The sequence below is a fragment of the Triturus cristatus genome, chromosome 3_1, assembly GCF_964204655.1.
Source record: "Triturus cristatus chromosome 3_1, aTriCri1.1, whole genome shotgun sequence".
Taxonomy (NCBI): domain Eukaryota; kingdom Metazoa; phylum Chordata; class Amphibia; order Caudata; family Salamandridae; genus Triturus; species Triturus cristatus.
Window position 1 is genome coordinate 631,133,290 of NC_140583.1, and position 24,591 is coordinate 631,157,880.

Below are 24,591 nucleotides of genomic sequence, written 5' to 3' on the forward strand. Positions count from 1 at the left end.
TCCCACATGATCAACATTACATGACTGCACATCAACGAACAATGTACGAGTATCGCAACTACTCTCCAAAGTGAACTGACTGAGACAAGCAACATATGCTCCAGTTTCAAGTGAAATAAATATATATATATATATATATATATATATATATATATATATATATATATATATATATATATATATGTATATATATATATCTTTCACCTGAGAGGCAGCACAAAATGAACTGTCTTTGCATACACTGTATGGACTGCGAAGCGCGTATGCCTGAAAGCCAGAACAAGCTGCAAGTAGATGTGCAACTTAGCAATAATCTTGCTCAAGTATTCATAGTACTCAAGGTCAACCACCAGTAGGAACTACAAGTTATACTGAGTGATTGTGACAAATCTTGCTGTCTATGAACCCTTTCTACTTATGGTGAGGAATTGCTCAGTAAACTGTTAAATACAGATGTTGTGATTATTGCATGTTTTGTGCCTTCCTTTTGCTTGTGCATTCTTTCAATGACTTCAGCTCATGGGGGTCCTTGCTGTGAGCGTCGGTCTTCCAACATTCTGCACACCCACATGGAGACCACTTCAACACTACCGTCATCATATTGCATGATGAATGGGTGACCCTGGGGAAAAAAAGAGAAGAGTCAGATTTGGTCACAAGACTATCTAATCATATCCAAGCCAGCCAAGCCAGACAAGTGCATGCTTGACAGTCACTAGTATTCAAGGTTACAAGATTATAGTTCATAAGGTAGCTTCCTGTGCAAAGAATTGAGGCTTTGGTACTCATAGTGAGCATCAATCTTTGAGCACACCAGATTCCAGATCTCAGAGCAGCCCTCTGTATTTCAAAACACCACGACTCCGAGAAGAATTCATTGAATGTCTAGATAGGTCATAATAAAACATAAATAACAAATTATTTACCTTTGGTAATGCTCTTTCTGGTGGCTACTCTATCTCACTGCTGATTCCTCACCTTTAGAATAGCCCCGGGTGCCAGACTGTACCTGGAAGAGGTGAATAGTATTGTTCTTGCCCGCTGATAGATGGCGTCGGGGAGCCCCACACCCACTCTGTTCCACCCCAGAAGTGACAAACTGAGCCACATATAAACGCCACCACTGCTGCCTGAAGTCCGCTTCATTCTGTGTCCGAGCTCTTGGATGCAGAGTCCAACAACGATTCCTAAATTGGGATATTTTTAAATTGGAAAAGAGACTATTTCATAGAATGAGGAGGCAGGAGGGTAGTAGGGAATCTTCATTTAGACAGAGCCCCCATTAGAAAAACAATTTACTAACCAAACTACAGATTCCTCACCTTTACAATATTTCCAGGTGCCAGAATGAATCAGGAATCTTTGACAGCTGTGATCATGTGCACAGCTAGGTGGTGTCGTGCAGCTGCGCAGTAGAACTGCTCTGCTCCAGTAGTGACAAAGCAGGCCACATATACGTGCCACCCTTGCATGCAGACTTCTGTTTCTTTTTTACCCTGTCCCCTCCTTCGACCGCAGAGCCCAATAATCAGGAATAGCAGTGTACAGAACTCTAGATTGGGACATTTTTTAGATTGAAAAAGAGACCATTCCACAGAATGGGGAGGTGGGAGGAGGAGAGGAATCTGCGGTTAGATAGAGTATTCACTAGAAAGACTGTTACCGAAGATAAATAACTAGTTATTCTGATGGACACTTCTTACCAATTTTTCCTCAGCTTTAATAAATATCAAAGCAGTATCTCTAAAAGTGATGGATCTGGGGCATGACCCAGATTAAGCAGTCCTCCATGATCAACCAGGCGAAATTTGCCCTTCTCGTCGGACCTGTCTGTCAAGTTAGTAATGCTTGACAGATGTCCAAGACAGATAATCCTCGTGCCAGCGCATTAGAAGCTGCCTTGGCCCTTGGTGTAATAGGCCTTCCATAGGCTACTTCTTGGTCAATGATTAGCAGATCTTTATGCAGAGGGATGGCCATCTTGACAATGTCCTTTTCTGCACTGATTTGCCTTTCTTTGCCCCAGAAAAAACCCCTCAAAGATCTCATTGTATACCTGATGGTCTTTGGTGTGATCGATGTAAAAGCTTAAGGCTCTTCTGGGATTCAACCAGTAGATTCTCTCCTCCTCCTTTGAGGGGGAAGGAGAAGCAAAGTATGTTCGGAGAATGATAGATTGCCCACAGTAAAAAGTGGTCACAAATTCAGGCAAGAAGGCCACCCTGGTCCTTAACATCACTTTATCGGGGAAAAAAGTGCTATAGGGCAACTGTACCGACAAAGATTGGAGTTCATTCATGAGGTGAGCAGACGCTACTGCAACTAGGAACACATTTTTCAGAGTTCAAGAGATGTAAAAGACAGCTGTGCAAAGGTATGCAGAAAAGTGAGGAGCAAAAGAACAGGTTACTTTCCTCCATTAACACCTTATCTGGTAGAGACTCTTATCTAGCCGCGTACTCCTTACCTTAGAATATTCCCCAGGAGTCAGACTGGATCCAGAAATTTTTGAGCAGTCCCCTTGCATGCAGGTAGGTGGCATCGTTCAGCTCCACGTAGCGTTGTTCGTACTGGAAGTGATGTGTACATTGCATATGCAGGCACCACACCAGTGCACTGAACTCAGATTGTGACTATTTTCCATGCCAGAAGCACAGAGCCACGTTGAGGTGGTTTGACCTCTGTGCCAAAGTGAGGTCCTGAAGGATCTCTTTAAGGTGAAAGGTACAATTTGGACAGTGGGGAGGATGGGAGGGTCGGTAAGGAATCTGAGGCTAGACAGAGTCTCTACCAAATAAAGAGTTACCGAAAGTAAGTAACTTGTTCATCTGGTAGAAACTTCTAGCTGCAGATTCCTTACCTTAGAATAGATACCAAAGAAATCTCTCCCCCGAGGTGGGTCAGCAACTCTATTACACCAAAAAGTCCTGGAGGACTAGATGAGCGAAATGCCCATCACGGCGATCCAGACTGTACAGTCAGTAATGCTTGGCAAATGTGTGTGGCGAGGCCCACATTGCTGCCTGCCAGATGTCCAGTACTGGGATTCTTTGAGCTAGCACAGCAGTCGCAGCTTTGGCTCTAGTGCGAGCCACATTTGTAAAACGCGAACATATCACACCTTAAGGTTTCAAAGCGCTGGGGGCCGTCGTGGAGATTAAGTGAGCTATTGCACAGAGTCACATGATGCTGAGCTGAGCTATCACTGGCGGTCGAACCATGAGCCTGCACTCCGGAGTCAGCCGCTTTGGCAGGTGCTCCACACCTCTCCTCTCAACTGTGTAGCAGATTTTTAGACGGAGTACAATCCAACTAGCACTCTTGTGTACTGTCTTTGCTTTCTTCGCACGCACAAATCCATTAAATAGTTGATCATCACCTGGAATTCTCTGGTAAGATCAATGTAGAATAACAATGCTCTTTTTGGATCCAGTTGGATCCTTGTTAGGATGAGGGGGGCATCCTTGTTAGGATGAGGGGGGCAAGATAGTAGGCAGCGTGATGTGTCCAACATGAAAAGGTGTGACCACCTTGGACCTTGGGTAGGAAGAAGGAATGGGTCCTAAGGACCAGCTTGTCAGGAAAAAACATAGTATATGAGGTGTTGACAGAAAGGCCTGTAATTCACTAACTCTCCTGGCAGATGTTATGGCCATGAAGAAGATTGTTTTGATGGCAAGCAGTCTCAAATGATAGCTGTTTACGGGCTCAATGGGCTTAAAAAGGTGGAAACTAAGTTAAGATCCCATTGTGGCATAAAAAAGGTATAGAGGGGAAATGTGCTGAAAACGTTTCATGAAACAAGTCACAAAGTTTCAAACAGGGAAGGTTGATTTGGCAACCGCAAGAAGGCCGAGATTGCCGAACGATACCCTTTAACTGTGTGCGAGCAAGGCTTTGCCGGGCAAGAGATAAGGCAAACAAAAGGACTTCAGACAAAGGTACAGAGAGAGGATCAATGGACGTGGCAGCACACCAGGTCATAAATGTATCCAATTGGCAGGCACATACTGTTTTTGTTGAGGGATGTCTGGGTGCCAGAATGACATCACACACTTCTGGAGGGAGGTCAAAAACTCTCAACTGTTGCCACTCAATCGCCACGCACGTAAATGAAGAGTGTGCAGGTTAGGGTGCAGGACCCTGCCGTTTCTTCAACAGGAGATCCTCCTGAAGGGGCAGTCCGATCAGAGGTCAAATGCTCATGCTCAGGAGTTTGGGATACCAGACTCTCTGTGCCCAATGCCGGGCCACAAGAATGTGTCCGCTCGTTCCTGATCTTCTTGAGAACTTGGGGCAGGAGTGGAACTGTCGGAAAGGTGTTCAGGAGTCATGAGTTTCACTTGAGACAAAATGCGTCTCCAAGTGAGAGTCGCCTTGGAAACTCCATCGTGCACAAGTGCTGATATTGCGCATTCACAGCAGTGGCGAATTGATCTAACCTAGGACCTCCCCAATTTTTGAAGAGACCTTGCACCACCTCCTGATGACAACATCGTTCGTGATACGCGAGACATCAATGGCTGAGTTTGCCCACTCCAGTGTTCAGACAGCCTGCCACAAACTGAACCACCAGGAAAATACCTTGACATTCCTGCCATATCCAGAGACGCTGGGCCTCTTGACACAGGGTCCATGGCCCCACCTAGCCCTATTTATAAGAATGTAACATGGCGGTGTTGTTTTTTGTGAACCCTCGAACCAGTCTTCCCTTGATGGAAGAAAAAAGGCTTTGAACGCCAGGCCAATCGCTCTCAGGTCCAACAGGTTTATTTAGTATTAAGATTCCGCCGGAGACCAGAGTCCTCTCATTGCCACCTCTCCCAGATAGCTGCCCCAACCCTGGAGTGGCACATCTATCACCACTATGGTATCTGAGTTGGGAAGGGAGAGGAGTATTTTGCTTAACCAATCACAATCCATCAGCCACCACTGTAGATCTTTTGCAGTTTCTTCTAATGCCTGGACCAGGTCAGAGAAATTACCCTGGTGCTGCACCTGCTGGAACTTCAGATATCACTGCACAGCCTGCATATGCTAATGGGCATGTTTTTCCAGCAGGATGCAGGAGACCATGAGACCCAGGTGACTCAGGGTCAGTCTCACTGAAATCCAGGATAGAGGCTGAAACATCAAAATCATAACCGTAATATCCTGGACTCACTTTTCCTGAGGATAGGCTTAAAACTGTACTGTATCCAGAACAGCTCCAATGAAAGTGAGTGTCTGAGAAAATGTCAGGTGTAACATCCACAAGTTTAAAGTGAACCCCAGTGAATACAGGAGGCCCGCCTTAATCTGGAAGTAGGAGACAACTGCCCGGGGGGAGCCCACCTTCAAAAACCAGTTGTTGAGGTAAGGAAAGACTAGTGCCCCTAGCCTCCTCAGAAGTGCTGCAACCACCGCCATCACCTTGGTGAACCCCGAGGGGTGCTGGTAAGGCAAAAGAGGAGCACTGCGTACTGATAATGCTCATGGTCTATCGTGAATCACGGGTAAGTTGGTGGACAGGCAGGACGGAGATCTAGAAATAGGCATCCTGCAAGTCCAACACTACCTTACAGTCTCCAGGGTTGAGGGCAGACAGGACCTGAGCCATAGTGAGCATCTTGAACTTTTCCATGTTCAGGAAGTACTTGAGAGGGCGTAGGTCTAGTCTGGTGGGGAGGCCTCTGTCCTTTTTTCGGTACCAGAAAGTAGCGGGAAAATTAACCATGGCCTACTTCTTCTACCAGCACCTTCACATTAGCTCCTTTGGCCAGAAGAGCCAGCACTTCCTGTTGCAAAAGCAAAAGGTGGTCCTTTGTCAGCTGATCAAGGGACGGTGGCACGGGTGGTGTGGTCTGTTGGAAAGGTAGAGCGTAACCCCGATAGACAATCTGAAGAGCCCATTTTTCCGATGTTATCTCCTGCCATTGGGGCAGGTGGTGCTGAATCCTGCCACCAACTGGGTGCCCATGATAGTTGGAGGACATATTAAAGGGGTTTGAGGCTGTGGCTGCCGGAGGGGGAGGAGCGGATTGGGTAGACCTCTGCGCGTGTTTCCTATGAGGCTTGTGGGAGCCTCGTCTACGGTCACAAAAGGAACAAGGTGCCTGCTGGTCATGGTGGCTAGGAGAGAAAGGATGCAGTTGATAGCCCCTACCATATCCGAGGAAGGTGGAATGTGGCTGTCACAGAGCCATGGTGAGCCCCAACGACCTAGTGGTGGCTTTACCATCTCTAAAAAGCTCAAGTGCCAAATCCATATAGCCATAAGGAATGCCTGGACATTCCTGAAAGCCAGATGTTTTCAGCCAGACGTGATGCTGAATCTCCACAGTGGAAGCAATGTCTCTGCCTAGGGAGTCGGTTGCATCCAATCTGCATCTGATTGTGAACTTTGCTGTATTCCTCCTGCCAACAATAGCTTGGGAGAATATGGCTCGGGTCTCCTCTGAGACCATGGACAAGACTTGCGTAACCAAATCCTATAAAGTATAGGAAGATGGGCCCAATACCCACACAGTGCTCAGTGAGCGAAGTGCAAGGCTGGTGGAAGAGAAAATCCTCTTTCCAAAGGTATTCCAGACTCTTGGATTCCCTATCCGGTGTTGTTGTAGGGAACGCACCAGGATTATTTTTGGAGGAGGAGGCATGGAAAATGAGGCTCTCAGCAGTGGCATGATGGGTGAGATAGGCTTGGTCCCTGGGCGTGGGGCAATAGCAGTAGAAGATGGTCCTGTGAACAGGAGTGCTTGGCCCAGACCCAAGCAAGACATCAGTGAGGGCTTCACTGAAGGGGAGTAGGGGGTTCTGTAGGAGCACCTCAGGTTGAAGCACCTCTGTCACGACATTGGTCTTGACTTCTAACATGGGCAGCCTCAGGTCCAGGACCTCAGCTGTCACATGGATCACCATTGCAAAGGAGTCACCTTCCTCTGTAGCCAGTGAGGGCGAAAATAGGAGGCCAGTGTCGGTGAGGTGTCCCGACCACTGGCATCAGCCAGGTCCTAATACCAGGTATCATCGGCCATGGAATCTCCTAGGGGGTCGGAATAACCATAGGCATCCTCAGATCCCCCTCCATTTGAGTTTTTCAGAGTGCCCTTAAGGAAAATTGGGCTCCATCTCCATTTTCGGCTATGTGGGTGTGGTTGGCACCGAAACTGATGTCATTTGAAGCAGGTCTGGCTCAGTATCGGAGTTGGGTATTCTTACAATGGGTTCAGCTCCACTGGAACGGTTCCCAGACAAGGTCGCAAAGTTGCAATAATCTGGATCCACAAACAGATTCTGAGGTTTTGACTGGCACAGAGGGTGAACCCACCAGCAGGAATCAAGTCGGAATCCCTTTGTACTCCTGGTGCCCGAAGGCACCCAATAGGGGTCCAGTCACACAAAAATAAGGCTTGTGCCCTCATAAAATTCTCCAAGTTGGACTGGGCTGGCTCTGTCTTTGGGAAACTCGGGAAAGCTCGGAGCAGACAAATGCTCAGGCTCCACAGAGATGACCTGGGAGCAGTATCTAGACTTATGGCATCGTTCCTGCACCGTGTTCGATGAAAGGAATGAGCGCAAAAAGTTGAAGACTTCTTGGACTTCTTATGAGACTTAACTGAAGAAGTAGGCAGTGATGATGATCGGCGTGAGCGACTCTGAGGGCGGTCACAAGTCCTCCATCGCGAACGGGAGCTGGAGCGATGCATGTTGAGCAGCCAGAAGCTTCATCTACCACTGGCAGATGGTCTTCTGATTCATGGTCTTACCATCCTGGTAGGCCTTGGAGACATGGTCCTTCTCCAGGCACCAAAGACACACTAAGTGGGGAAATGTAGCAGACATTTACCTGTGAAAGACACCACAAGGTTTAAAATCAGTTGGTTTTGTAGGAGACATACTCCAAAAAGATGGAACAAAAAGGAACATTGGTCGTGGAAATCAACAACATAGTTGAAAAAGTCAGTCAAAAAGCGAATGAGGCAAGCTCGATCCGGATCCACGCTGATGGCGCGGAAAAGTAGGAACTGAGGTCCGTGGGCTGGGGTGTCACCTATATAAACATAGTGCATGCTTGCAGACGGAGCCACCTACCAGCACACATGGGGACTTCTCAACAACTTTTCGATCCAGTCTGATGTCTAAGTAATATTATAAGATAAAAAATCTGGCACTAAAGGTCTTTTTCAGGTTAAGGTCCCTCTGTGGCATCACAAAGAGCTTGGGGGTAAAAATGACTCGTATCTTTTAAAAATCTTATCCCAAAAGTTGAACACGGACGACTGGTCCTACAGGAAGGCCAAAAGAGTCGATAAGCAACCTTTACCAGTGCAAATTGCAAACCTTCACAGCTAATCCGTAGCAGATTTTAATACAGAGTACAATAAATGGAGAGATGGTCCGCTTCTGCACAGCCTTCATCTTTTTCGCTCCAGTGAATCCGATTAAGAGTTGACTGTCCACCTGATGGTCTTTGGTGAGATTGATGTAGAAGGAGAGATCTCTCTAAGATCCAGGTGATTGAGTCTCTCCTCCTCCTTGGAAGGATGAGGCAGAGGGAAAAATTAAGTCATAGTGATACTGTGACCGACCTGAAATGGGGTAACAACCTTCGGCAGGAAAAGAGGCACACGGCTGAAGAGCCAGTTTGTTAGGGAAAAAGCTGCTGTACAGAGGATGAACCTTGAAGCTCGCTGAGCCCCCTGGCCAACTAGAAAGACCATTTTGATCCTCTCAAAGGGGCAGCCTGATCGGAGTACTGATTCACAGTCTCAGGAGTTTCGGATACCATACTCTATGTGCCCAATCCAGAGCCACTAGAATTACTTGGGCCTGGACGTTTCTGATCTTCTTGAGAAATTGGGGCAGGAGTGATATCGGGGGAAAGGAATACAAGAGTCCTGAATTCCACTCAAGGCAAAATGCGTCTTCCAGTGAGTGCCGCTTTGGAAACTCCAACGTGCAGAAGTGCTGACATTGAGCATTCTTGGTGGTGGCAAACAGATCAAGCTAAGGTTCTCCCCATTTTTGGAAGAGACCTCATGCCACCTGCGAGTGTAGCTGCCATTCGTCATCCGCAAAGCATCGACGGCTGAGTTTGTCCATCCTGACGTTCAATGAGCCAACCGGGTGCTACACAACCAGGAAGACGTCCTGGAGCTCCAGGCATGTCCAGAGGCACAAAGCCTATTGGCACAGGGTGGTCAACTACCCCCACCCCATCCTGTTTGTTGCAATACCAACTTAATGGACAGGAGGAAGGCTTTCAAAGCCGAGGGATCACTCACGGTTCCAGAAGGTTGATTTGAAGCTGAGATTCCACTGGAGACCAGAATCCTCTGATTTCCACCTCTGTCAGGTGGCTACCCCAACCCAGATGTGATGCATTGGTCACCATTGTCAGCTGTAGATGTGGAAGAGAGAGAGGTCTAACATGGACACAACAGCGGTTCGTTAGCCACCACTACTGATCTCTTGCAATCGCCTCCAAAATCTGGACCAGGTCAGAAAGATTCCCAGAGTGCTGCATCCATTGGGACTTCACACCCCACAGTAGAACCTGCATGTGCCATTTGATAGTGAACTCAGCGAGAACAAAAGGTTTATCGTAGTCTGTAGGTGGGTGACAACTGCCTGGGACAAGCCTACCTTCAGCAGACAATACTCAAGGTAGTAAAAGACTGGGATCCACAAACTCCGAAGGTGAGCAGCAACCACCTCATCACTATGTTAACACCCAAGTGGCACTGGTGAGCCCAAAGGAGAGCATAGCAAACTGAAATTGCTCGGAACCCACCATGAACTGCAAATAAAGCCTGGGGGCCTGCAGAATGGAGATATGAAAATAGGCGCACTGCAGGTCTAACGCTACCATCCAGTCTCCAGGGCAGGCAGGAAGTGCGCAAGAGTGTGGGCTTGATGAAACCACGGGAGAGTGATGAGGGGGTACAAAGGGTTTTATTGGTCTGTTTACACGTTTGCGGAGGTAAGTTGGTCGGTACTACGGCAACGGTGTCTCTGTAGCGGTGTCAGGAGAGCCCCTCTTTCTTTCCCCTCTTGGTCTTCCCTTTGTCCGGTCCAGTTCGGGGTGGCTCGGCCTGCGGAAGGCGGCGTAGTGCAGGGGGTTGAGGAAACACAAACAAAACAAAAACCAAGTATGAGCGCTCTCTTGTCAAACGATGTCGGTGGGGGAAGGGAGTAAGGGACCTCCGGGTGCACAACACAGCAAACAGTGCGATCTGGTGCTGGGGAGGGGAATTCACCGGGATACCCTAAAAGCACACTAGGAGAAAGTCGGCCCCTTAAGCATCTAGCAAAGGTTTCCCCTTCCGTCCCACCCAGCCCGTGAAACGCTCGCGTACCTGCGAGAGCCACGCTCCTCCGGGGGGGTGGCTGGGCGGCTCTCGGAATCGTTGGCCTCCTGGCTCTCGTCGCTCGTCGTCCGGTCCTTGGGATGTCGTCACCGTCTTGTTCTCTCTCGTTCCTCCGGAGTTCGCCGTTCTCAGGTTTCTCTCTTCCTCTCCGTCTGTTCCCGCTCCGTCTCCTCTCTCTACTCCTCCGGTGTAAGCACACACTGGTTGTGTCCCACTTCCGTGTTTTTGAGGCCAGTCGTCATCGCTGGGGGCGTGGCTTGGCGGTAATCCTTCCCACTTAAAGAAACAAGGTCCTTTTTCCTTGCCCAAGATGGGATAGTGAACTCCCGGGTGGGTCCACTCCTCTGACTGGTGAGAGAGAAGAGGGGAAATTACGTTGGTCACTTCTGGGTTCCCGGCAGGGTTATACTCAGTCTGCTTCCCCCGGTTACACACCTCCCCCCTAGGATTCTCCCGATCAGGGAGAGGAAAACGAGAGAGGTAATCTGCACTCCCATCGTCGGTGCCTTTTCGATGTTTAACCGTGAATGAAAAGGGCTGAAGGGAGAGAAACCATCTCAGCACCTTCAGGTTTAGGGAGATGTTCTGGCTCATCCACTGCAGGGGAGCGTAATCCGTGTAAAGGGTGAAGGGACGGCCCTCTAGATAATACCGTAGTTTATCTACAGCCCATTTTATTGCCAGGCATTCCTTCTCAACGGTAGGGTATTTCAATACCCGGGGAAAAAGCTTCCTACTGATGTACAGGATGGGATGGTCCATGCCCTCGCCGGATAATTGGGAGAGAACAGCCCCTATACATTATATAACATAATCGGAGGCATCCGTGTGGAGGATGAAGGGCCGGGTGAAATCAGGGGAGGACAACACGGGACTGGTGGTGATGACTCACTTCAAGGTATTGAAAGCCTTCCACATTAATGGTGTGGGAAATAAGAGGGTCTGGGCTCTAATCTCTTGTTTGAGCGTGTCCGTGAGGGGGGCTGCTATTTGGGAGAATTGAGGTATGAAGCGGCGATAATATCCTACTAATCCTAAAAAAGCTCTCATTTCTTTCTTAGTACTAGGAAAAGGGGTTTCAGCAATGGCTCTGACTTTTTCTATTTGGGGTTCTATCATGCCGTGTCCTAACACGTACCCAAGATATTTCACCTTTTGATATCCCACCCTTGACTTTTTGGAGCTGATGTGCAATCCTGCTTGGTCTAGCGCCAATAAAATGGTCTGGAGATGGCGTAAGTGGGTTTCCCAGTCGGGGCTGAAGATCACGATGTCGTCTAGGTACGCAGACGAAAACGACTGGTAGTCCTGGAGAGCGGTGTTCATGAGACGTTGGAACGTTGCGGGGGCCCCGTGCAAGCCGAATGGAAGCACGGTGAACTCGAAGAGTCCGTTCGGGGTAGCGAAGGCAGTTTTCTTTCGGTCTTCTTCTCGCAAGGGTACCTGCCAGTACCCTTTGGTCAGGTCCAAGGTGGTGATGTATTTGGCTTCCCCCAATTTTTCTATCAGTTCGGCTATACGTGGGATGGGATATGCGTCAAAAGAGGAGATCTCATTGAGGGTTCTAAAGTCCATGCAGAACCGAGCACTTCAGTCCGGTTTTGGTACCATGACGATGGGTGAGGACCACTCACTCCTAGAGGGCCTTATAACCCCCAACTGCAACATATACTCCACTTCCTTCTGTATGGCTGCTCTCTTGGCCGCTGGTACGCGATAGGGGCGCTGTTTAATAATTTTTCCTGGGGTTGTTTCAATCCGATGTTCTGTCAATGCGGTTTTGCCCGGTTGGTCCGAAAAGAGATGGGCGAAAGGAGTCATGGTCTTCAGGAGGTCCTCTTTTTCGGGATCTCTTAGCTCCTCATTTACCACTAAATCTGTCAGGGTGGAGTGGGAGGGGCCAGGCGTCGGGAGAGTCAGGTGTGCCGCCTTTGGTGGGGGTCCCAACCATTTTTTTAGTAGGTTAATGTGGTATGTTTGGCGTTTTCGTGACTCCACTTGTAGCTGGTAATTGGTTTTCCCTATGGTTCCTACCACTCGATAAGGTCCCTTCCATTCCGCATGAAACCTCTTCGTGGAGGACGGTAGAAGGACCAGAGCCCAATCTCCGATTTCCAACCTCCTCCATTTTCGCCCCTTGTCATAATAAGTCTTCTGTTTACTTTGGTTCTTCTCCAAATTAGAATAGGCGAGGTATCTCAGCTTTCCGATCTTGGATTTTAAGGCTTTCGTATATTCCAACATTCCACGTTCCTGTTCCCCTTCTTCTTTTTCCCACGCCTCCTTGGTCATCTCCAGGAGAGACCGGGGTTGCCGGCCGTACAACATTTCGAACGACGAGCAACCAAGGCTGCTCTGTTGCTGTCCCCTTATGACATATAGGGCCAAGGGCAGGAGCTGGTCCAAGTCCTTACCATTTACGGATAGCATTTTCTTCAGTGTGGATTTTATAGTTCCGTTATACCTTTCAACGAGACCATCAGTTTGGGGGTGGTAAACCGACGTTCGGTTCTGCCGTAGCTGCAGGAGCCCACAAACTTCTTTCATAATTCGGGACATAACGGAGTCCCTTGATCCGTCAGGACCTCTTTGGGGAAACCTACCCTGGAAAACAATTCTAGGAACCTGTCTGCAATAAGGCGGGTGGCATCATTTACTTGGGCGAATTTAAAGCTCCTGTCTATTATCCAGGGTTCGGGGGCTATCAGGGCCGGGAGTGGTGTGTGTGGGGTCTGGCCGTTGCTTTCGGGGGTGGACTGCTGTTGTAGTGTGTCAAGGAACAGGTCTAAGAACTTGGGGTTATCTGTCCCTATTATGAGCTCTTCCGGAAGGGAATCCAACACACCCACCCTGATAGAACACTGTATCCCCTCGGGTAAGTCTAGGAGGGCTTTTATTACCGTCCCGTTCACCCGTACACTTACGTGGAATGCGCTCCCCATCTCGGCGGTATAAAGGATGGCTTTAGGGACATAGCCGACTTCCATGGGTTCTTCGGACGGTTTCCGTTGGGGGCACAGCCGTGCGATGTGGCCCCAAGCTCCACACTCAAAGCACTGGGGTGAAAGGATGGTACCACCGGTTTTGGGGAGAGAGCTTATGAGGGTTCCACCCGGGATTTCCTGTCATATCGGGTCCCTACGGGGCGGCTGGTTTTCTCTGGTTCCCATGCAGGTTGTTTGGGTTGGGCTCGAGCAAAAGTTGCAGCCATATCTATGCCTTGTTCGGTGGTCAGACGAAGGTGCTGGTGTAACCATTTCTGTGAGTTATAGGGTAGGGCTTCTAGGAACTGTTCTAAATATATTCGGTTCATTATTTCCTCTTTGGTGCTATCAGTCGGGGTCAACCATTTGTCTGCTGCCATCTTCAGCCTTAAAAACAGCGTTTTAGGGTTCTCCCCGGGGGTGCTCCGCTCTGTGCGAAATCGTACTCTATATGCTTCTGCATCAAGTCCTAGGTGGTCCAGAATCACCTTTTGATCTCTACAGAGGGGGTGGTACCCCCCCCATTAGCAACCTGATAGGCCGCTTGGGCTTCAGCCGTGAGCAAAGGGGCTAAAAAGAACGGCCATTTTTCCACTGGCCAGCCACAAGCGTGGGCGACCCGTTCAAAATTGAGCAAAAATGCATCAGGGTCCTCCCCTACTTGGTATTTTTGAAGGGAGATCCCGGAAGGCCCCGGGGTGGGTGTTCGCGCTTCCTGTTGTGTAGGGACCCCCTGGGCGCTTAACAGCTTTTGTAGCCCTTCCAATTGGGCGGTCACGGTATTCTTAAACGTGTCTTTATCGGCTTGGGCGGAGTTTAGTTGCTGTTCCACCACCCATCCAAGTTGATCCTGGCCCTTCACCAGGTGTTGTATCAACGCTTCCATCTTGGTAGTACAGATGGCGGCTATTGTGCCCGCATTCTCCACCACTTGTGGGCTTGAAGAAACCACGGAAGAGCGATGAGGAGGTACAACGGGTTTTATTGGTCTGTTTACAGGTTTGCAGAGGTAAGTTCGCCGGTAGTACGGCAACGGTGTCTCTGTAGCGGTGTCAGGAGAGCCCCTCTTTCTTTCCCCTCTCGGTCTTCCCTTTGTCCGGTCCAATTCGGGGTGGCTCGGCCCACGGAAGGCGGCGTAGTGCAGGGGGTTGAGGAAACACAAACAAAACAAAAACCAAGTATGAGCGCTCTCTTGTCAAACGATGTTGGTGGGGGAAGGGAGTGAGGGACCTCCAGGTGCACAACACAGCAAACAGCGCAATCTGGTGCTGGGGAGGGGAATTCACCGGGATACCCAAAAAGCACACTAGGAGAAAGTCGGCCCCTTAAGCATCTAGCGAAGGTTTCCCCTTCCGTCCCACCCAGCCCGTGAAACGCTTGCGTACCTGCGAGAGCCACGCTCCTCCGGGAACGTGGCTGGGCGGCTCTCGGAGTCGTTGGCCTCCTGGCTCTCGTCGCTCGTCGTCCGGTCCTTGGGATGTCGTCACCGTCTTGTTCTCTCTCGTTCCTCCGGAGTTCGCTGTTCTCAGGTTTCTCTCTTCCTCTCCGTCTGTTCCCGCTCCGTCTCCTCTCTACTCCTCCGGCGTAAGCACACACTGGTTGTGTCCCGCTTCCGTGTTTTTGAGGCCAGTCCTCCTCGTCGTCATCGCTGGGGGCGTGGCTTGGCGGTAAATCTTCCCACTTAAAGAAACAAGGTCCTTTTTCCTTGCCCGAGATGGGATAGTGAACTCCCGGGTGGGTTCACTCCTCTGACTGGTGAGAGAGAAGAGGGGAAATTAAGTTGGTCACTTCTGGGTTCCCGGCAGGGTTATACTCAGTCTGCTTCCCCCGGTTACAAAGGGTGAGCATTTTTTAACCTGTCCTTTTTTCAGAAAGGCCTTGAGAGTGCAAAGATTTAGAATAGGATGGAGATCGCTGCCCTTTTTCAGCACTATTAAGTAGTGGAAGTAACAACCATCACCTACTGCTGGTGTTGGAACTCTATCGATGGCTCCTTGGGCTAAAAGAGCCTGCACAGCCTGTTGTAATCCATGTGATGATCCACCAACAACCGTTGTACAGACAGTGGCAATGGTGGTGGTGTCTCGAGGAATGTAAAGGCGTAACCACGCCTTACAATTTTGTTGGAGATGTCCTAGTTGTCCGACACCTACTGGTCTGAGGTGACCGCTTGCTATGCAGGCAGACAGTGCTATATGCTGCCTCCTCCAAGGTGGCAGTGCGCCGAGGAAGGGGTACAAAAGAGGTCTGAGGGCAGGAGGGGAGGAGCACAGGGCAAAACAGTACCCTTGATGTACACGCAGCCAGTGGGAGCCTGACCTTTTAGTTATAGGTGGTATTGGCAAGACTGAAATCCTGTATCATAGCCATAGGAGGGAAGAAAGTAGGAGTGCTGCTGGAGAGGGGCAGCAGCCAGTCCTAGGGAGTGAGCCATGACCCTGCTGTTCTTAAAGCACTTTATTGCTGCATCTGCCTATTCACCAAAGTTACTTACCTTTGTTAACACCTTTTCTGGTACAGACTCTACTCACAGATTCTTCACCTTATAATATTATTGGGTGTCAGACTGTATACGAAAGATTTGGAGCAGTACCTCTGCACACCTGTAGGAGCCATTGATCGGCTCCGAGTCGGAAGATACATTGCAGTGCTTATATAAGAGCCACTCTGGCAATCTGACATAAGATTCTTTCATGACTATTTCCACGCCAAAAATGTGGAGTAACGTAATAACTAATTCACCATAGGAAAACCCAAATAGCCGATAGATAGCCTTTAACCATGCCCAGTGTAAAAACTTGACAGCTTAAAAATAGAACAAACAGCAACAACTCTGATAGTGGTGCAGTAAGCGGTTCCACGTAACGCGAGAACATCAGGCCACAAACGTATCCCAATGCCCGGTGTGTACAGTTTTAGTGGAGGGCTGCCTGGTCGCTAATAAGATATCATATACCTCGAGAGGAAGTTCGAAAACCCCCAACTGTTACCGCTCAATCTCCATGCATGAAGGCGGAGAGTGCACAGGTACGTCTGCAGGACCCTGCCCCCGAAGGAGCTGCATGATCGGAGGACCAATGTTCATGGCTCTCTGTGCCCAAACCAGAACCACTAGGATGACTTGGGCCGGGTTGGTCCTAATTTTGAGAAATTGGTACAGGAGTGGTATCGGCAGTATATTAAATGGTGGTGTTGTCTGTGAACACCTGAATCAGCCTTCCATTGATAGACGGGAAGAAGGTTTTCCAAGCCAAGCAGATCGCTCCCAGCTCCAGAAGGTTGATGTGGAACTGAGATCCCGGAATAGAGCAGAGTCCTCCTCCCCCACAACCGAACATGAGCTGCAAACACCACCATCACTTTCATGTATAACCGGGTGGCACTGATGAGGCTGCAGACGAGCACAACGAACTGGAAATGCTTGTGGCCAGCTGTGAACCTCAGATAATGCCTGTGGGCTTGCAGGACAGGGATTTGAAAATAAGCATCCTGCAAGTCCAGCGCTACTATCCAGTCTCCAGGTTCCAGGGCCGACAAGACCGTAGCCAAGGTCAGCATCTTGAAGAGAAAGTTACTTACCTTCGGCAACGATATATCTGGTAAAGACATATGTTAGTTGTAGATTCCGTACCTTAGAATTTCCCCCCAGGCGTCACTCTGGATCCAGAGATTTTTTTTTCACCAGTACCCCTGAGCGACGTTAGGTGGCATCAGTCGGCTCCGCTTCCGTCGTCGGCATCGTGGGCGCCAGGATGACGTCGCGGGACCTAAATAGACGTCAGTTCTTAACGAGACTTTCCACACCAGAAGCATAGAGCCGTGAAACTCACTGATGTTCCAGCCATGTCCAGAGGCGGAGAGCCTCTTGACAAAGGCTCCACAGCCACACCCCACCCTGTTTATTGCAGTAGCACCTGGCGGTGATGTTGTTAGTAAACACCTGCACCACTTTCCCCCTGAGACAGAGAAGGAATGCATTCAGTGCCAGTCTGATCACCCAAAGCTCCAAAAGGTTGATATGGAGGCCGGATTCCCCCGGAGACCAGACACCTCTGATCTCCTTCTCTCCCAGGTGGCCACCCCATACCAGAAGTGATACATCCGTCACCACGTTTATATCTGGTAGGGGAAGGGAGAGGGATCTGCCTCTGACCCAATCTTGGTTCGTGAGCCACCACTGCAGTTGGTGCTCAGTTCCCTCCAAGATCTGGACGTAGTCGGAAAGATTCCCCTGATGCTGCGCCCATTGGAACTTCAGATCCCACTGCAGAGCCTGCAAATGCCATCTGGCATGATCCACCAGCAGGAGGCCATGAGGTGAGCCGCCTCAGAGTCATTCTCACCGAAATCCGGGATAGAGGCTGAAACATCAGTATCACAGCCTGAATATTCCAGACTCACTGCTCAGGAGAATAGGTCTGAAACTGCACTGTGTCCAGAACTGCCTGATGAAAGGGAGCGTCTGAGAGCGAGTCAGGTGTGACTTTGGCACGTTGATAGTGAGTCCCAGCAAATGCAGGAGGCCCACCGTAGTCTGGAGATGGGAGACAACAGCCTGGGGCGAGCCCGCCTTCAAAAGCCAGTTGTCGAGGTAGGACAAGACTGGAACCCCTGATCTGCGCAGATGAGCTACAACCACTGTCATCACCTTTGTAAACACCCGAAGGTCACTGGTTAAGGCCACAGGGGAGCACCGTGAACTGGAAGTGCTTGTGGCCCACCGTGAACAGGAGGTAACGTCTGTGGGCCGGAAGGACGGGAATATGAAAATAAGTGTCCTGCAGTCCAACACCACCAGCCAGTCTCCTGGATCGAGTGCAGACAGAACTTGGGCTAGAGTGAGCATTTTTAACTTCTCCTTCCGGAGGAAGAAGTGGAGGGCCTGGAGGTCTAAGAGGACGCAGGCCTTTGTCCTTCTTGGGTCCCAGAAAGTAGCGGGAATAACAACCACAACCTACTTCTGGCACAGGGACCCTCTCTATAGTCCCCTTGGGCAAGAGAGCCAATACTTCCTGGTGGAGGAGTGGTAAATAATCCTTCGTCATGCAATCGTAAGAAGGTGGCATGGAGGAAGGGGTAGTCTCGAAGGTGAGGGAGTAGCCCCTTCCGACTATTTGCAGAACCCACCTGTCCGACATGATGGATTACCAGGGGAAGAGGTGATGGCAGACCCTGCCGCCAATTGCCATTGTTGGACCTGAAACGTCAGACTAGGAAGGAAAGGGTGAATTGGCCTGCCCGTTGGCTCTCTGACCGGCGAGGACACTGGGTCCTACGTCTGTGGCCACGCAGAAGCTGGAAAGTTTGCCTGACTCTGTGGCTGGGCAGGACATGGCTGGATGCCCCTTCCGTAGCCACAAAATGGACAAAAGGTAGATTGAGATGGACATGAGGTAGCGGTGAAGCACAAGGATCTGGCCATAGCTAGAAAATCCTTGAAGTGCTCAAGCACTGAGTATACCTTGTCGCCAAAAAGGCAAATGCCATCAAATGGCATGTCCATCAAAGAAGACTGGACATCCCCTGAGAAGCCAGAAGTCCTCCACCAGGCATACCGTCTAACAGCAACCAGCGTGGCAATCGTTCTGCCCAGTGAGTCGGTGGTATCCACTCCACATCATATGGTGAATTTGGCTGCGTCTCTCCGCTTGAGAGAGAATGGTCCGGGCCTCCTCTGGGCACTGAGGCATCACCTGCGGGACCATATCCCAGATAGTATGGGAGTAGAGGTCCAAGAGGCATGCGGTATTCACCGACTGCAATGCCAAGATGGAGGTAGAGAAAATTTTCTTCCCAAGATGGTCCAGCTTTTTGGATTCCCTATCTGGGAGAGCGGAAGGGAATGTGCCTTTTGACGAAGAGTCTTAGTCTACCAAGCTCTCAAGGGAGGGGTGTTTAGTCAGGAACGCTGGGTTGCCCAGAGAGGGGCAGTGGCGGCGGACAATCGTCCTATCTACAGGAGCCCCTGTGCTAGGCTTGGACCAAGTGCCCAGAAGGACGTCTTTGAGGGCTTCATTGAACGGCAAAAGGGGTTCAGAAGAGGAAGCCGCAGGCTGAAGCACCTCTTTCAGGAGGTTAGTCCCGACTGCCACTGTAGGGAGCTTGAGGCCAAGGACCTCGGCTTCCCTCCTCACTGCCACAGCATAGGAAGCTCCCTCCTTCGTATCCCGGCGCCCAGGACGTGGAGTCGACCGACACCACCTAACAACATGGAGGGGTACTACTGAAGAAAAAATCTCCGGCTCCATATGTCTGGGGGAAATTCTAAGTTAAGGAATCTACAACTAACTGCCTCTATCAGATTTTCTCTTTCCATAGAAAGGTGTTAAGAAGGCACAGATCTAATATAGGACGAAGTTCTCGGTCCTCTCTTCGGCATCAGAAAGAAGCAGGAATAGCAACCACGTCCTACTTCTGTCTTAGGTACCCTCTTGCTGTCTTGTTGGGCCAGAAAAGCCTGCACTACCAGATGGCGCAAGGAGAGATGGTCTTTCGGCAGCCATTCATGAGATGGTGGCAAAGGCAGAGGAGTTTTCACAAATGGAAGAGCGTACCCCTGCCGCACAATTTGAGCCACCTATTTGTTGGAGGTAATTGCAGACCATTGGGGCATGCGGTGCCTGATCCTGCAGCCAACAGGATTGCTGTGTGCATTAAAGAGGCTTAGAGGCTGCAGCTGCCTGAGGGGTAAGGGATTGAAGAGCTTGCTGGGTCTGGCTGCGGCGTCCTCTTTGGGATTCGTGATCCAATCCACTAACAGACTGGGCAGGTTGCTGTACCAGAGAGTACGGTTGGTATTGCGGACACCCTCTATGCCCTAACCACGGCCACGGTAGGGGCGAAAGAACTGCTGCTGGGACAGGCCATATGGAGAAAGTCTCAGAGATCTGGCAGTGACCCGGCTGCCCCAAAAGCATTTAAGCTATGTTTCAGCTTTGTCGCAAGATAGGTGGGAGACACCAAAGGGCACGTCAATCAGTAGGCAGACTCTGTGGTATCTAGTCCATATCTGATGGTGAATTTCTCTGAATCCCGACCATACACAAAGGCTTGCTTGAGGATAGCTTGGAAGCATGGGAAGCAGCTGTGTAACTAAGTCCCACAACGAAAAGTAATATTGATCCAAGAGGCATGAGGTGTTCATCGACCTCAAAGCTAGGATGGTGGAAGACAAAATGTGCTTCTCAAAGGTGTCCAGCTACTTAGGTTCACTGTCCGATGGAGTGGAAAGAAATGCATTTGGGTTGACCTTGGCCATTGAGACCTTCACAACCAGGCCATCGGGGGAGGGGTGACGGGAGAGGAAGGCTGAGTCTCCTGGGGCGGATGATGATGATGTTGGGCAATCATGCAGTGCACAGGAGCCCCTGAGAAAGGTTTGGCCGAGGCCTTCAGGAGACTGTCAGTGAGGGCCTTGTGAAGCGGAACAGAGGTTCAGCTGAACCGGTTCCTGGCAGAAGCACCTCCGTCAAGATGTTGGTCTTGACCTCAACAACAGGCAGGTGATGGCCAAGGACCTCTGCCACCCTGCGTATCACAGCTGAAAAGGATGCACCTTCCTCCAAAACAGGGCCCGGAGGGGAAAGAGGCCAGTGAAGTGTCCAACCCACTGGCATCACCCAGCTCCTCATACCAGTTTTCTTCTGGCTCAGGGTCCTTCTCCAGGAGACCAAACCCTTCCACCTCATTTGCCCCTTCAGGAAGGAAGTGTCGATCCAGAGGCAATAAGTCTAGGGGAACGTAGGGCTTGGACAGCGCAGGCATCGAAAGTGAACAGAACCAGAATGACCATGGCCTCGCCAACTAGTGGCACCAGCGACGTCAGGGATGGCAGCAGAATGGAGGGAGCTGGGATAGAAGAGGGCACTTGTGACGATGATTGTCGAAATTCAAAGGTGATCCAGAGGGCCTGATGGTTCCAGGCATGAACCCACTGGTGGTAACTCAGCAGGGGAATCTCTCTGCTCTGTTGGGCCCAAAGGCACGCTAGAAGATGGCATGCATAACATTGTAAAATTATTTCAGTTGGGCGGGCGTCACACTGGTTCTAGGGAGCCTAGGGTAGCGCGGAGCAAGCCCAGAACCGGGTCCGCATGTGGTGGGTGGGTGCAGGGCCTGGAGGCAAGGAGTTTGGAGGGGGAAGTCGAAGATGCTTCAACCTCCTCTAGTATTTCTTACATGACTTGGAGGAAGCGGTCTTGGAACACAAAGACAATCGTCTGGAGGAACAGTTCCAAGAGCTACCCTGTGAATGGGAATGGCATTAAGCTTTCTTCTGCCCACTTCCAGGAGCTATATTGTCTGCTTGCGAATCGCCTTGGGGTACATCAACTTGCATTTGACGCAGAACTTGGGGTTGTGGCACGACCCCAAGCACCAGAGACAGACCAACTGTCTGTGACATTCCCCACAAAGTTTATACCCTGTAGGTTTTGCAGGGGACATGTGCCTAGTACACTGGGAGCAATAGCTCAATAGGAGTCAACATAAAGGTAAAAGCTGGTTCAAAATTACTGAGGTAGCGCTCCAGATCCACTTACAAAGAAGGGAACTGATGTCAGAGCGCTGGGATGGCACCCATATGGGCACCGCAACGTCACTTCCGACAAGGACGACGCCAATCCAATCGATGCCACCTACCAGCACGCACAGGTACTGCTCAAGATTTTTCGGATCCAGTGCGACACCTGGGGAATATTCTAAGGGGAGGAGGAATATCCTAAGGTGAGTAATCTGCGGTTAGAAGTCTAGATCAGAACAGGCATGAGCCATCGAAGTGCATGTCCTTAAGGCTCGATTGGACATCTACTGAAAACAGTGGATCACTGTCAAGAACGTCATCTGAGAGTCACTGTAGGGCCCATTAACCTGACAATGAAGTCAGTGTTGTCCAATCCACACCTTATAGTGAATTTTGCTGTGTCCTGGACATCAGAGATGGCTCAGGTAAGAGTTGCTCAGGTTTCATCCAGAACCAAGGGGAGTACTTGTACCACAGAATCCCACGTGTGGGAACAGCAGCCCAGAAGACGAGCGGTAATAACCAACCGTAGTGTGAAACTGGTGGCAGCAAAAGATCTGCTTCCAAACATGTCCATCCTCTTAGACTCTCTGTCTGGGGGGAGGGGACACAATGGTGAAAGCCCCTGCATTGGCCCTCACTAAGGAAGCCTGCACCGCCAAACTCTTGGAAGTGAGATGCTGAGTTAGGAACTTGGAGTCCCCCGAAGCCAGGAGATGGCGGCGGGCCACTTGGCAACCAAGCGTAACCCCAGAACAGAGCATGGACCAAGCTCCAGGAGGACACCCATAAGCGCCTCATTAAATCTGAGCATAGGTTCTGATCTTGTCTGCAATGGCTGAAGTACCGCTATCAATAGGTTAGTTTTCCCTTCCACCACAGGAAGCTGGAAGTCAAGGGTGTCAGCCACCCATTTGATCACCATCGCAAAATATGTACATTCTTCAGTGGCCGAAGTCGGTGAAGCGATACTGGCAGTAGAGGTGTCTAGCCCACTGGTGTTGGCCAGCTCCTCATACAAGTTTCCTTCGGGGAAGCACTGAGCAATATCATCAGCCGGGTCAAAGACCCCGTACTCCACCTTGTCTTCAAATTCAGCACCCAGAGACAGAAGCACTGTATCAGAGCCGAAAGGATGTTGTGGCCCAGGTGGTGCCGGTCTTAACACCAGACAGACTCAATGTGCCGCCGCCACCGAGTCAGAACACACGATTGGTGTGTCATGTGGCATTGGTGGCGTTGGTAATGTTGCCCAAGAATCAAACTCTGTCAAGGGTCATGGAGCCAGAATGCAGCTCAGGACTGGGGTTGGGCCAGGGACGAATTCAGAGGGTCTGCTGGTGTTTGGAAAGGGCCCGAGAATGGTAACTCGGTTGGAGTCCCCTTGGACTGGAAGGCACTCCAGAGGGAGTCATATGACCCAAGGTGTGGAACATCACTTGTTAAAAATCCTGAAGTTGGAGAGGAGTTGCTCCAGCACCCAGGAAGCATGAAAAAAGGTCCAGCTAGGGTTCACCCCATTCCTGGAAGGTGCTGTGTGCCACCTCGGCATGTAGCCAACCATTCATGATCCGCCAGGCGGCGCTGATATACCAGGCGGAGCTCATCTACCCTGGCATTTAAAGGATGAATGGAATTTGATAAATTCCCGAGGTGCTGGATCCCCTGAGACTTCAGGTTCCAATGCAGAGCTCACATACGCCACCTGTCATAGCTTACGTGTAGGATACAGGATGCTAAGAGGACCAGAAGCCTCAGAGCCACTCTCACTGAGACCTAGGACTGAGGCTGAAAAATAGCCTGAATGCCCGGGCTCGTTGTGGTAGAGAGAAGGCCCAAAACTGCACTGAATCCAAAATGGCTCCAATGAGGGGGTATCAGGCGGTAAGATTCAGTGTAATTTTGGCATGTTGATCATGAACTTCATTTATGTCAGGAGCTTCTCAGTCATCTGGAGGTGGTCTACAAGTGACTGTGGGTGAGCTCGACTTCAACAGTCAGCAGGTGAAAACTCAGACCCCAAAACTCTAAAGTTATGTTCTAACCAATGTCATCCCTTTTGCGAGCACTGATGAGGCCGAAGTGGAGCATAGTAAAATAAAAAGGCTCCAGGCCTACCTTGAACCGCAAGTAACATCTGCGGGACTGCAGAACAGGTACATAAAAATAAGCATCTTGCAGTCCAAAGCCACCAACTAGCTGCCTGGATCCAGGGTAGACAAACCAGCATGAGCATCTAGAATTTGTCCTTCTGCAAGAAGGCATTCAGAGGGCAGAGATCGAATTTAGGATGAGGGCACCCGTCCTCCGTCAGCACAAGGAGTAACAGTCAGTCCCGATTTCCTGGGCCGGGACACTCTCAATGGCTCCTTACTCCACAAAAACCTGTACTTCCTGAGCAAGATGGACAAATGCTCGTTTGAGTGATGTTTTTTAGTGGATGGGAGGTACAGTGAGTTGAAAAGAAATCGCAGGGCATAGCAATGCTGGACAATCTCAAGAACCCACCTGAATGAAATATAGGATCCTGCCTCCCACAGGGTGATTGTGTGGAGCTAAGGCCAACAAATGCAGTTTGGAGCTGGATGTCAGAAGGCCAAGGGACTGAAAGTTCACTCTCCCTAATGGCCTGGATGTGGTCTGCTTGAGCCCCACTCATGACCATGAAAGGACTGGGGTGCCCATTGCAGGGACAGTGGGCCTTGGTGTGGGTGGTATGCCATTACTCCGGAGT

General features: G+C 50.2%; 1 protein-coding gene across 2 annotated transcripts in view; it reads right to left on the minus strand.

Moving 5' to 3' along the window:
• Window positions 1–373: 373 nt before the first annotated feature.
• Window positions 374–24,591, minus strand: part of MAP2K5 (mitogen-activated protein kinase kinase 5) — a 1,189,932-nt gene continuing 1,165,714 nt past the window's right edge. For both annotated transcript variants that reach the window (XM_085644598.1, XM_085644597.1), the window contains one exon: window positions 374–622. In XM_085644598.1, the coding sequence (XP_085500724.1) occupies window positions 518–622 (105 nt within the window). In that variant the 3' untranslated portion in view covers window positions 374–517. The remainder of the gene's footprint in view (window positions 623–24,591) is intronic.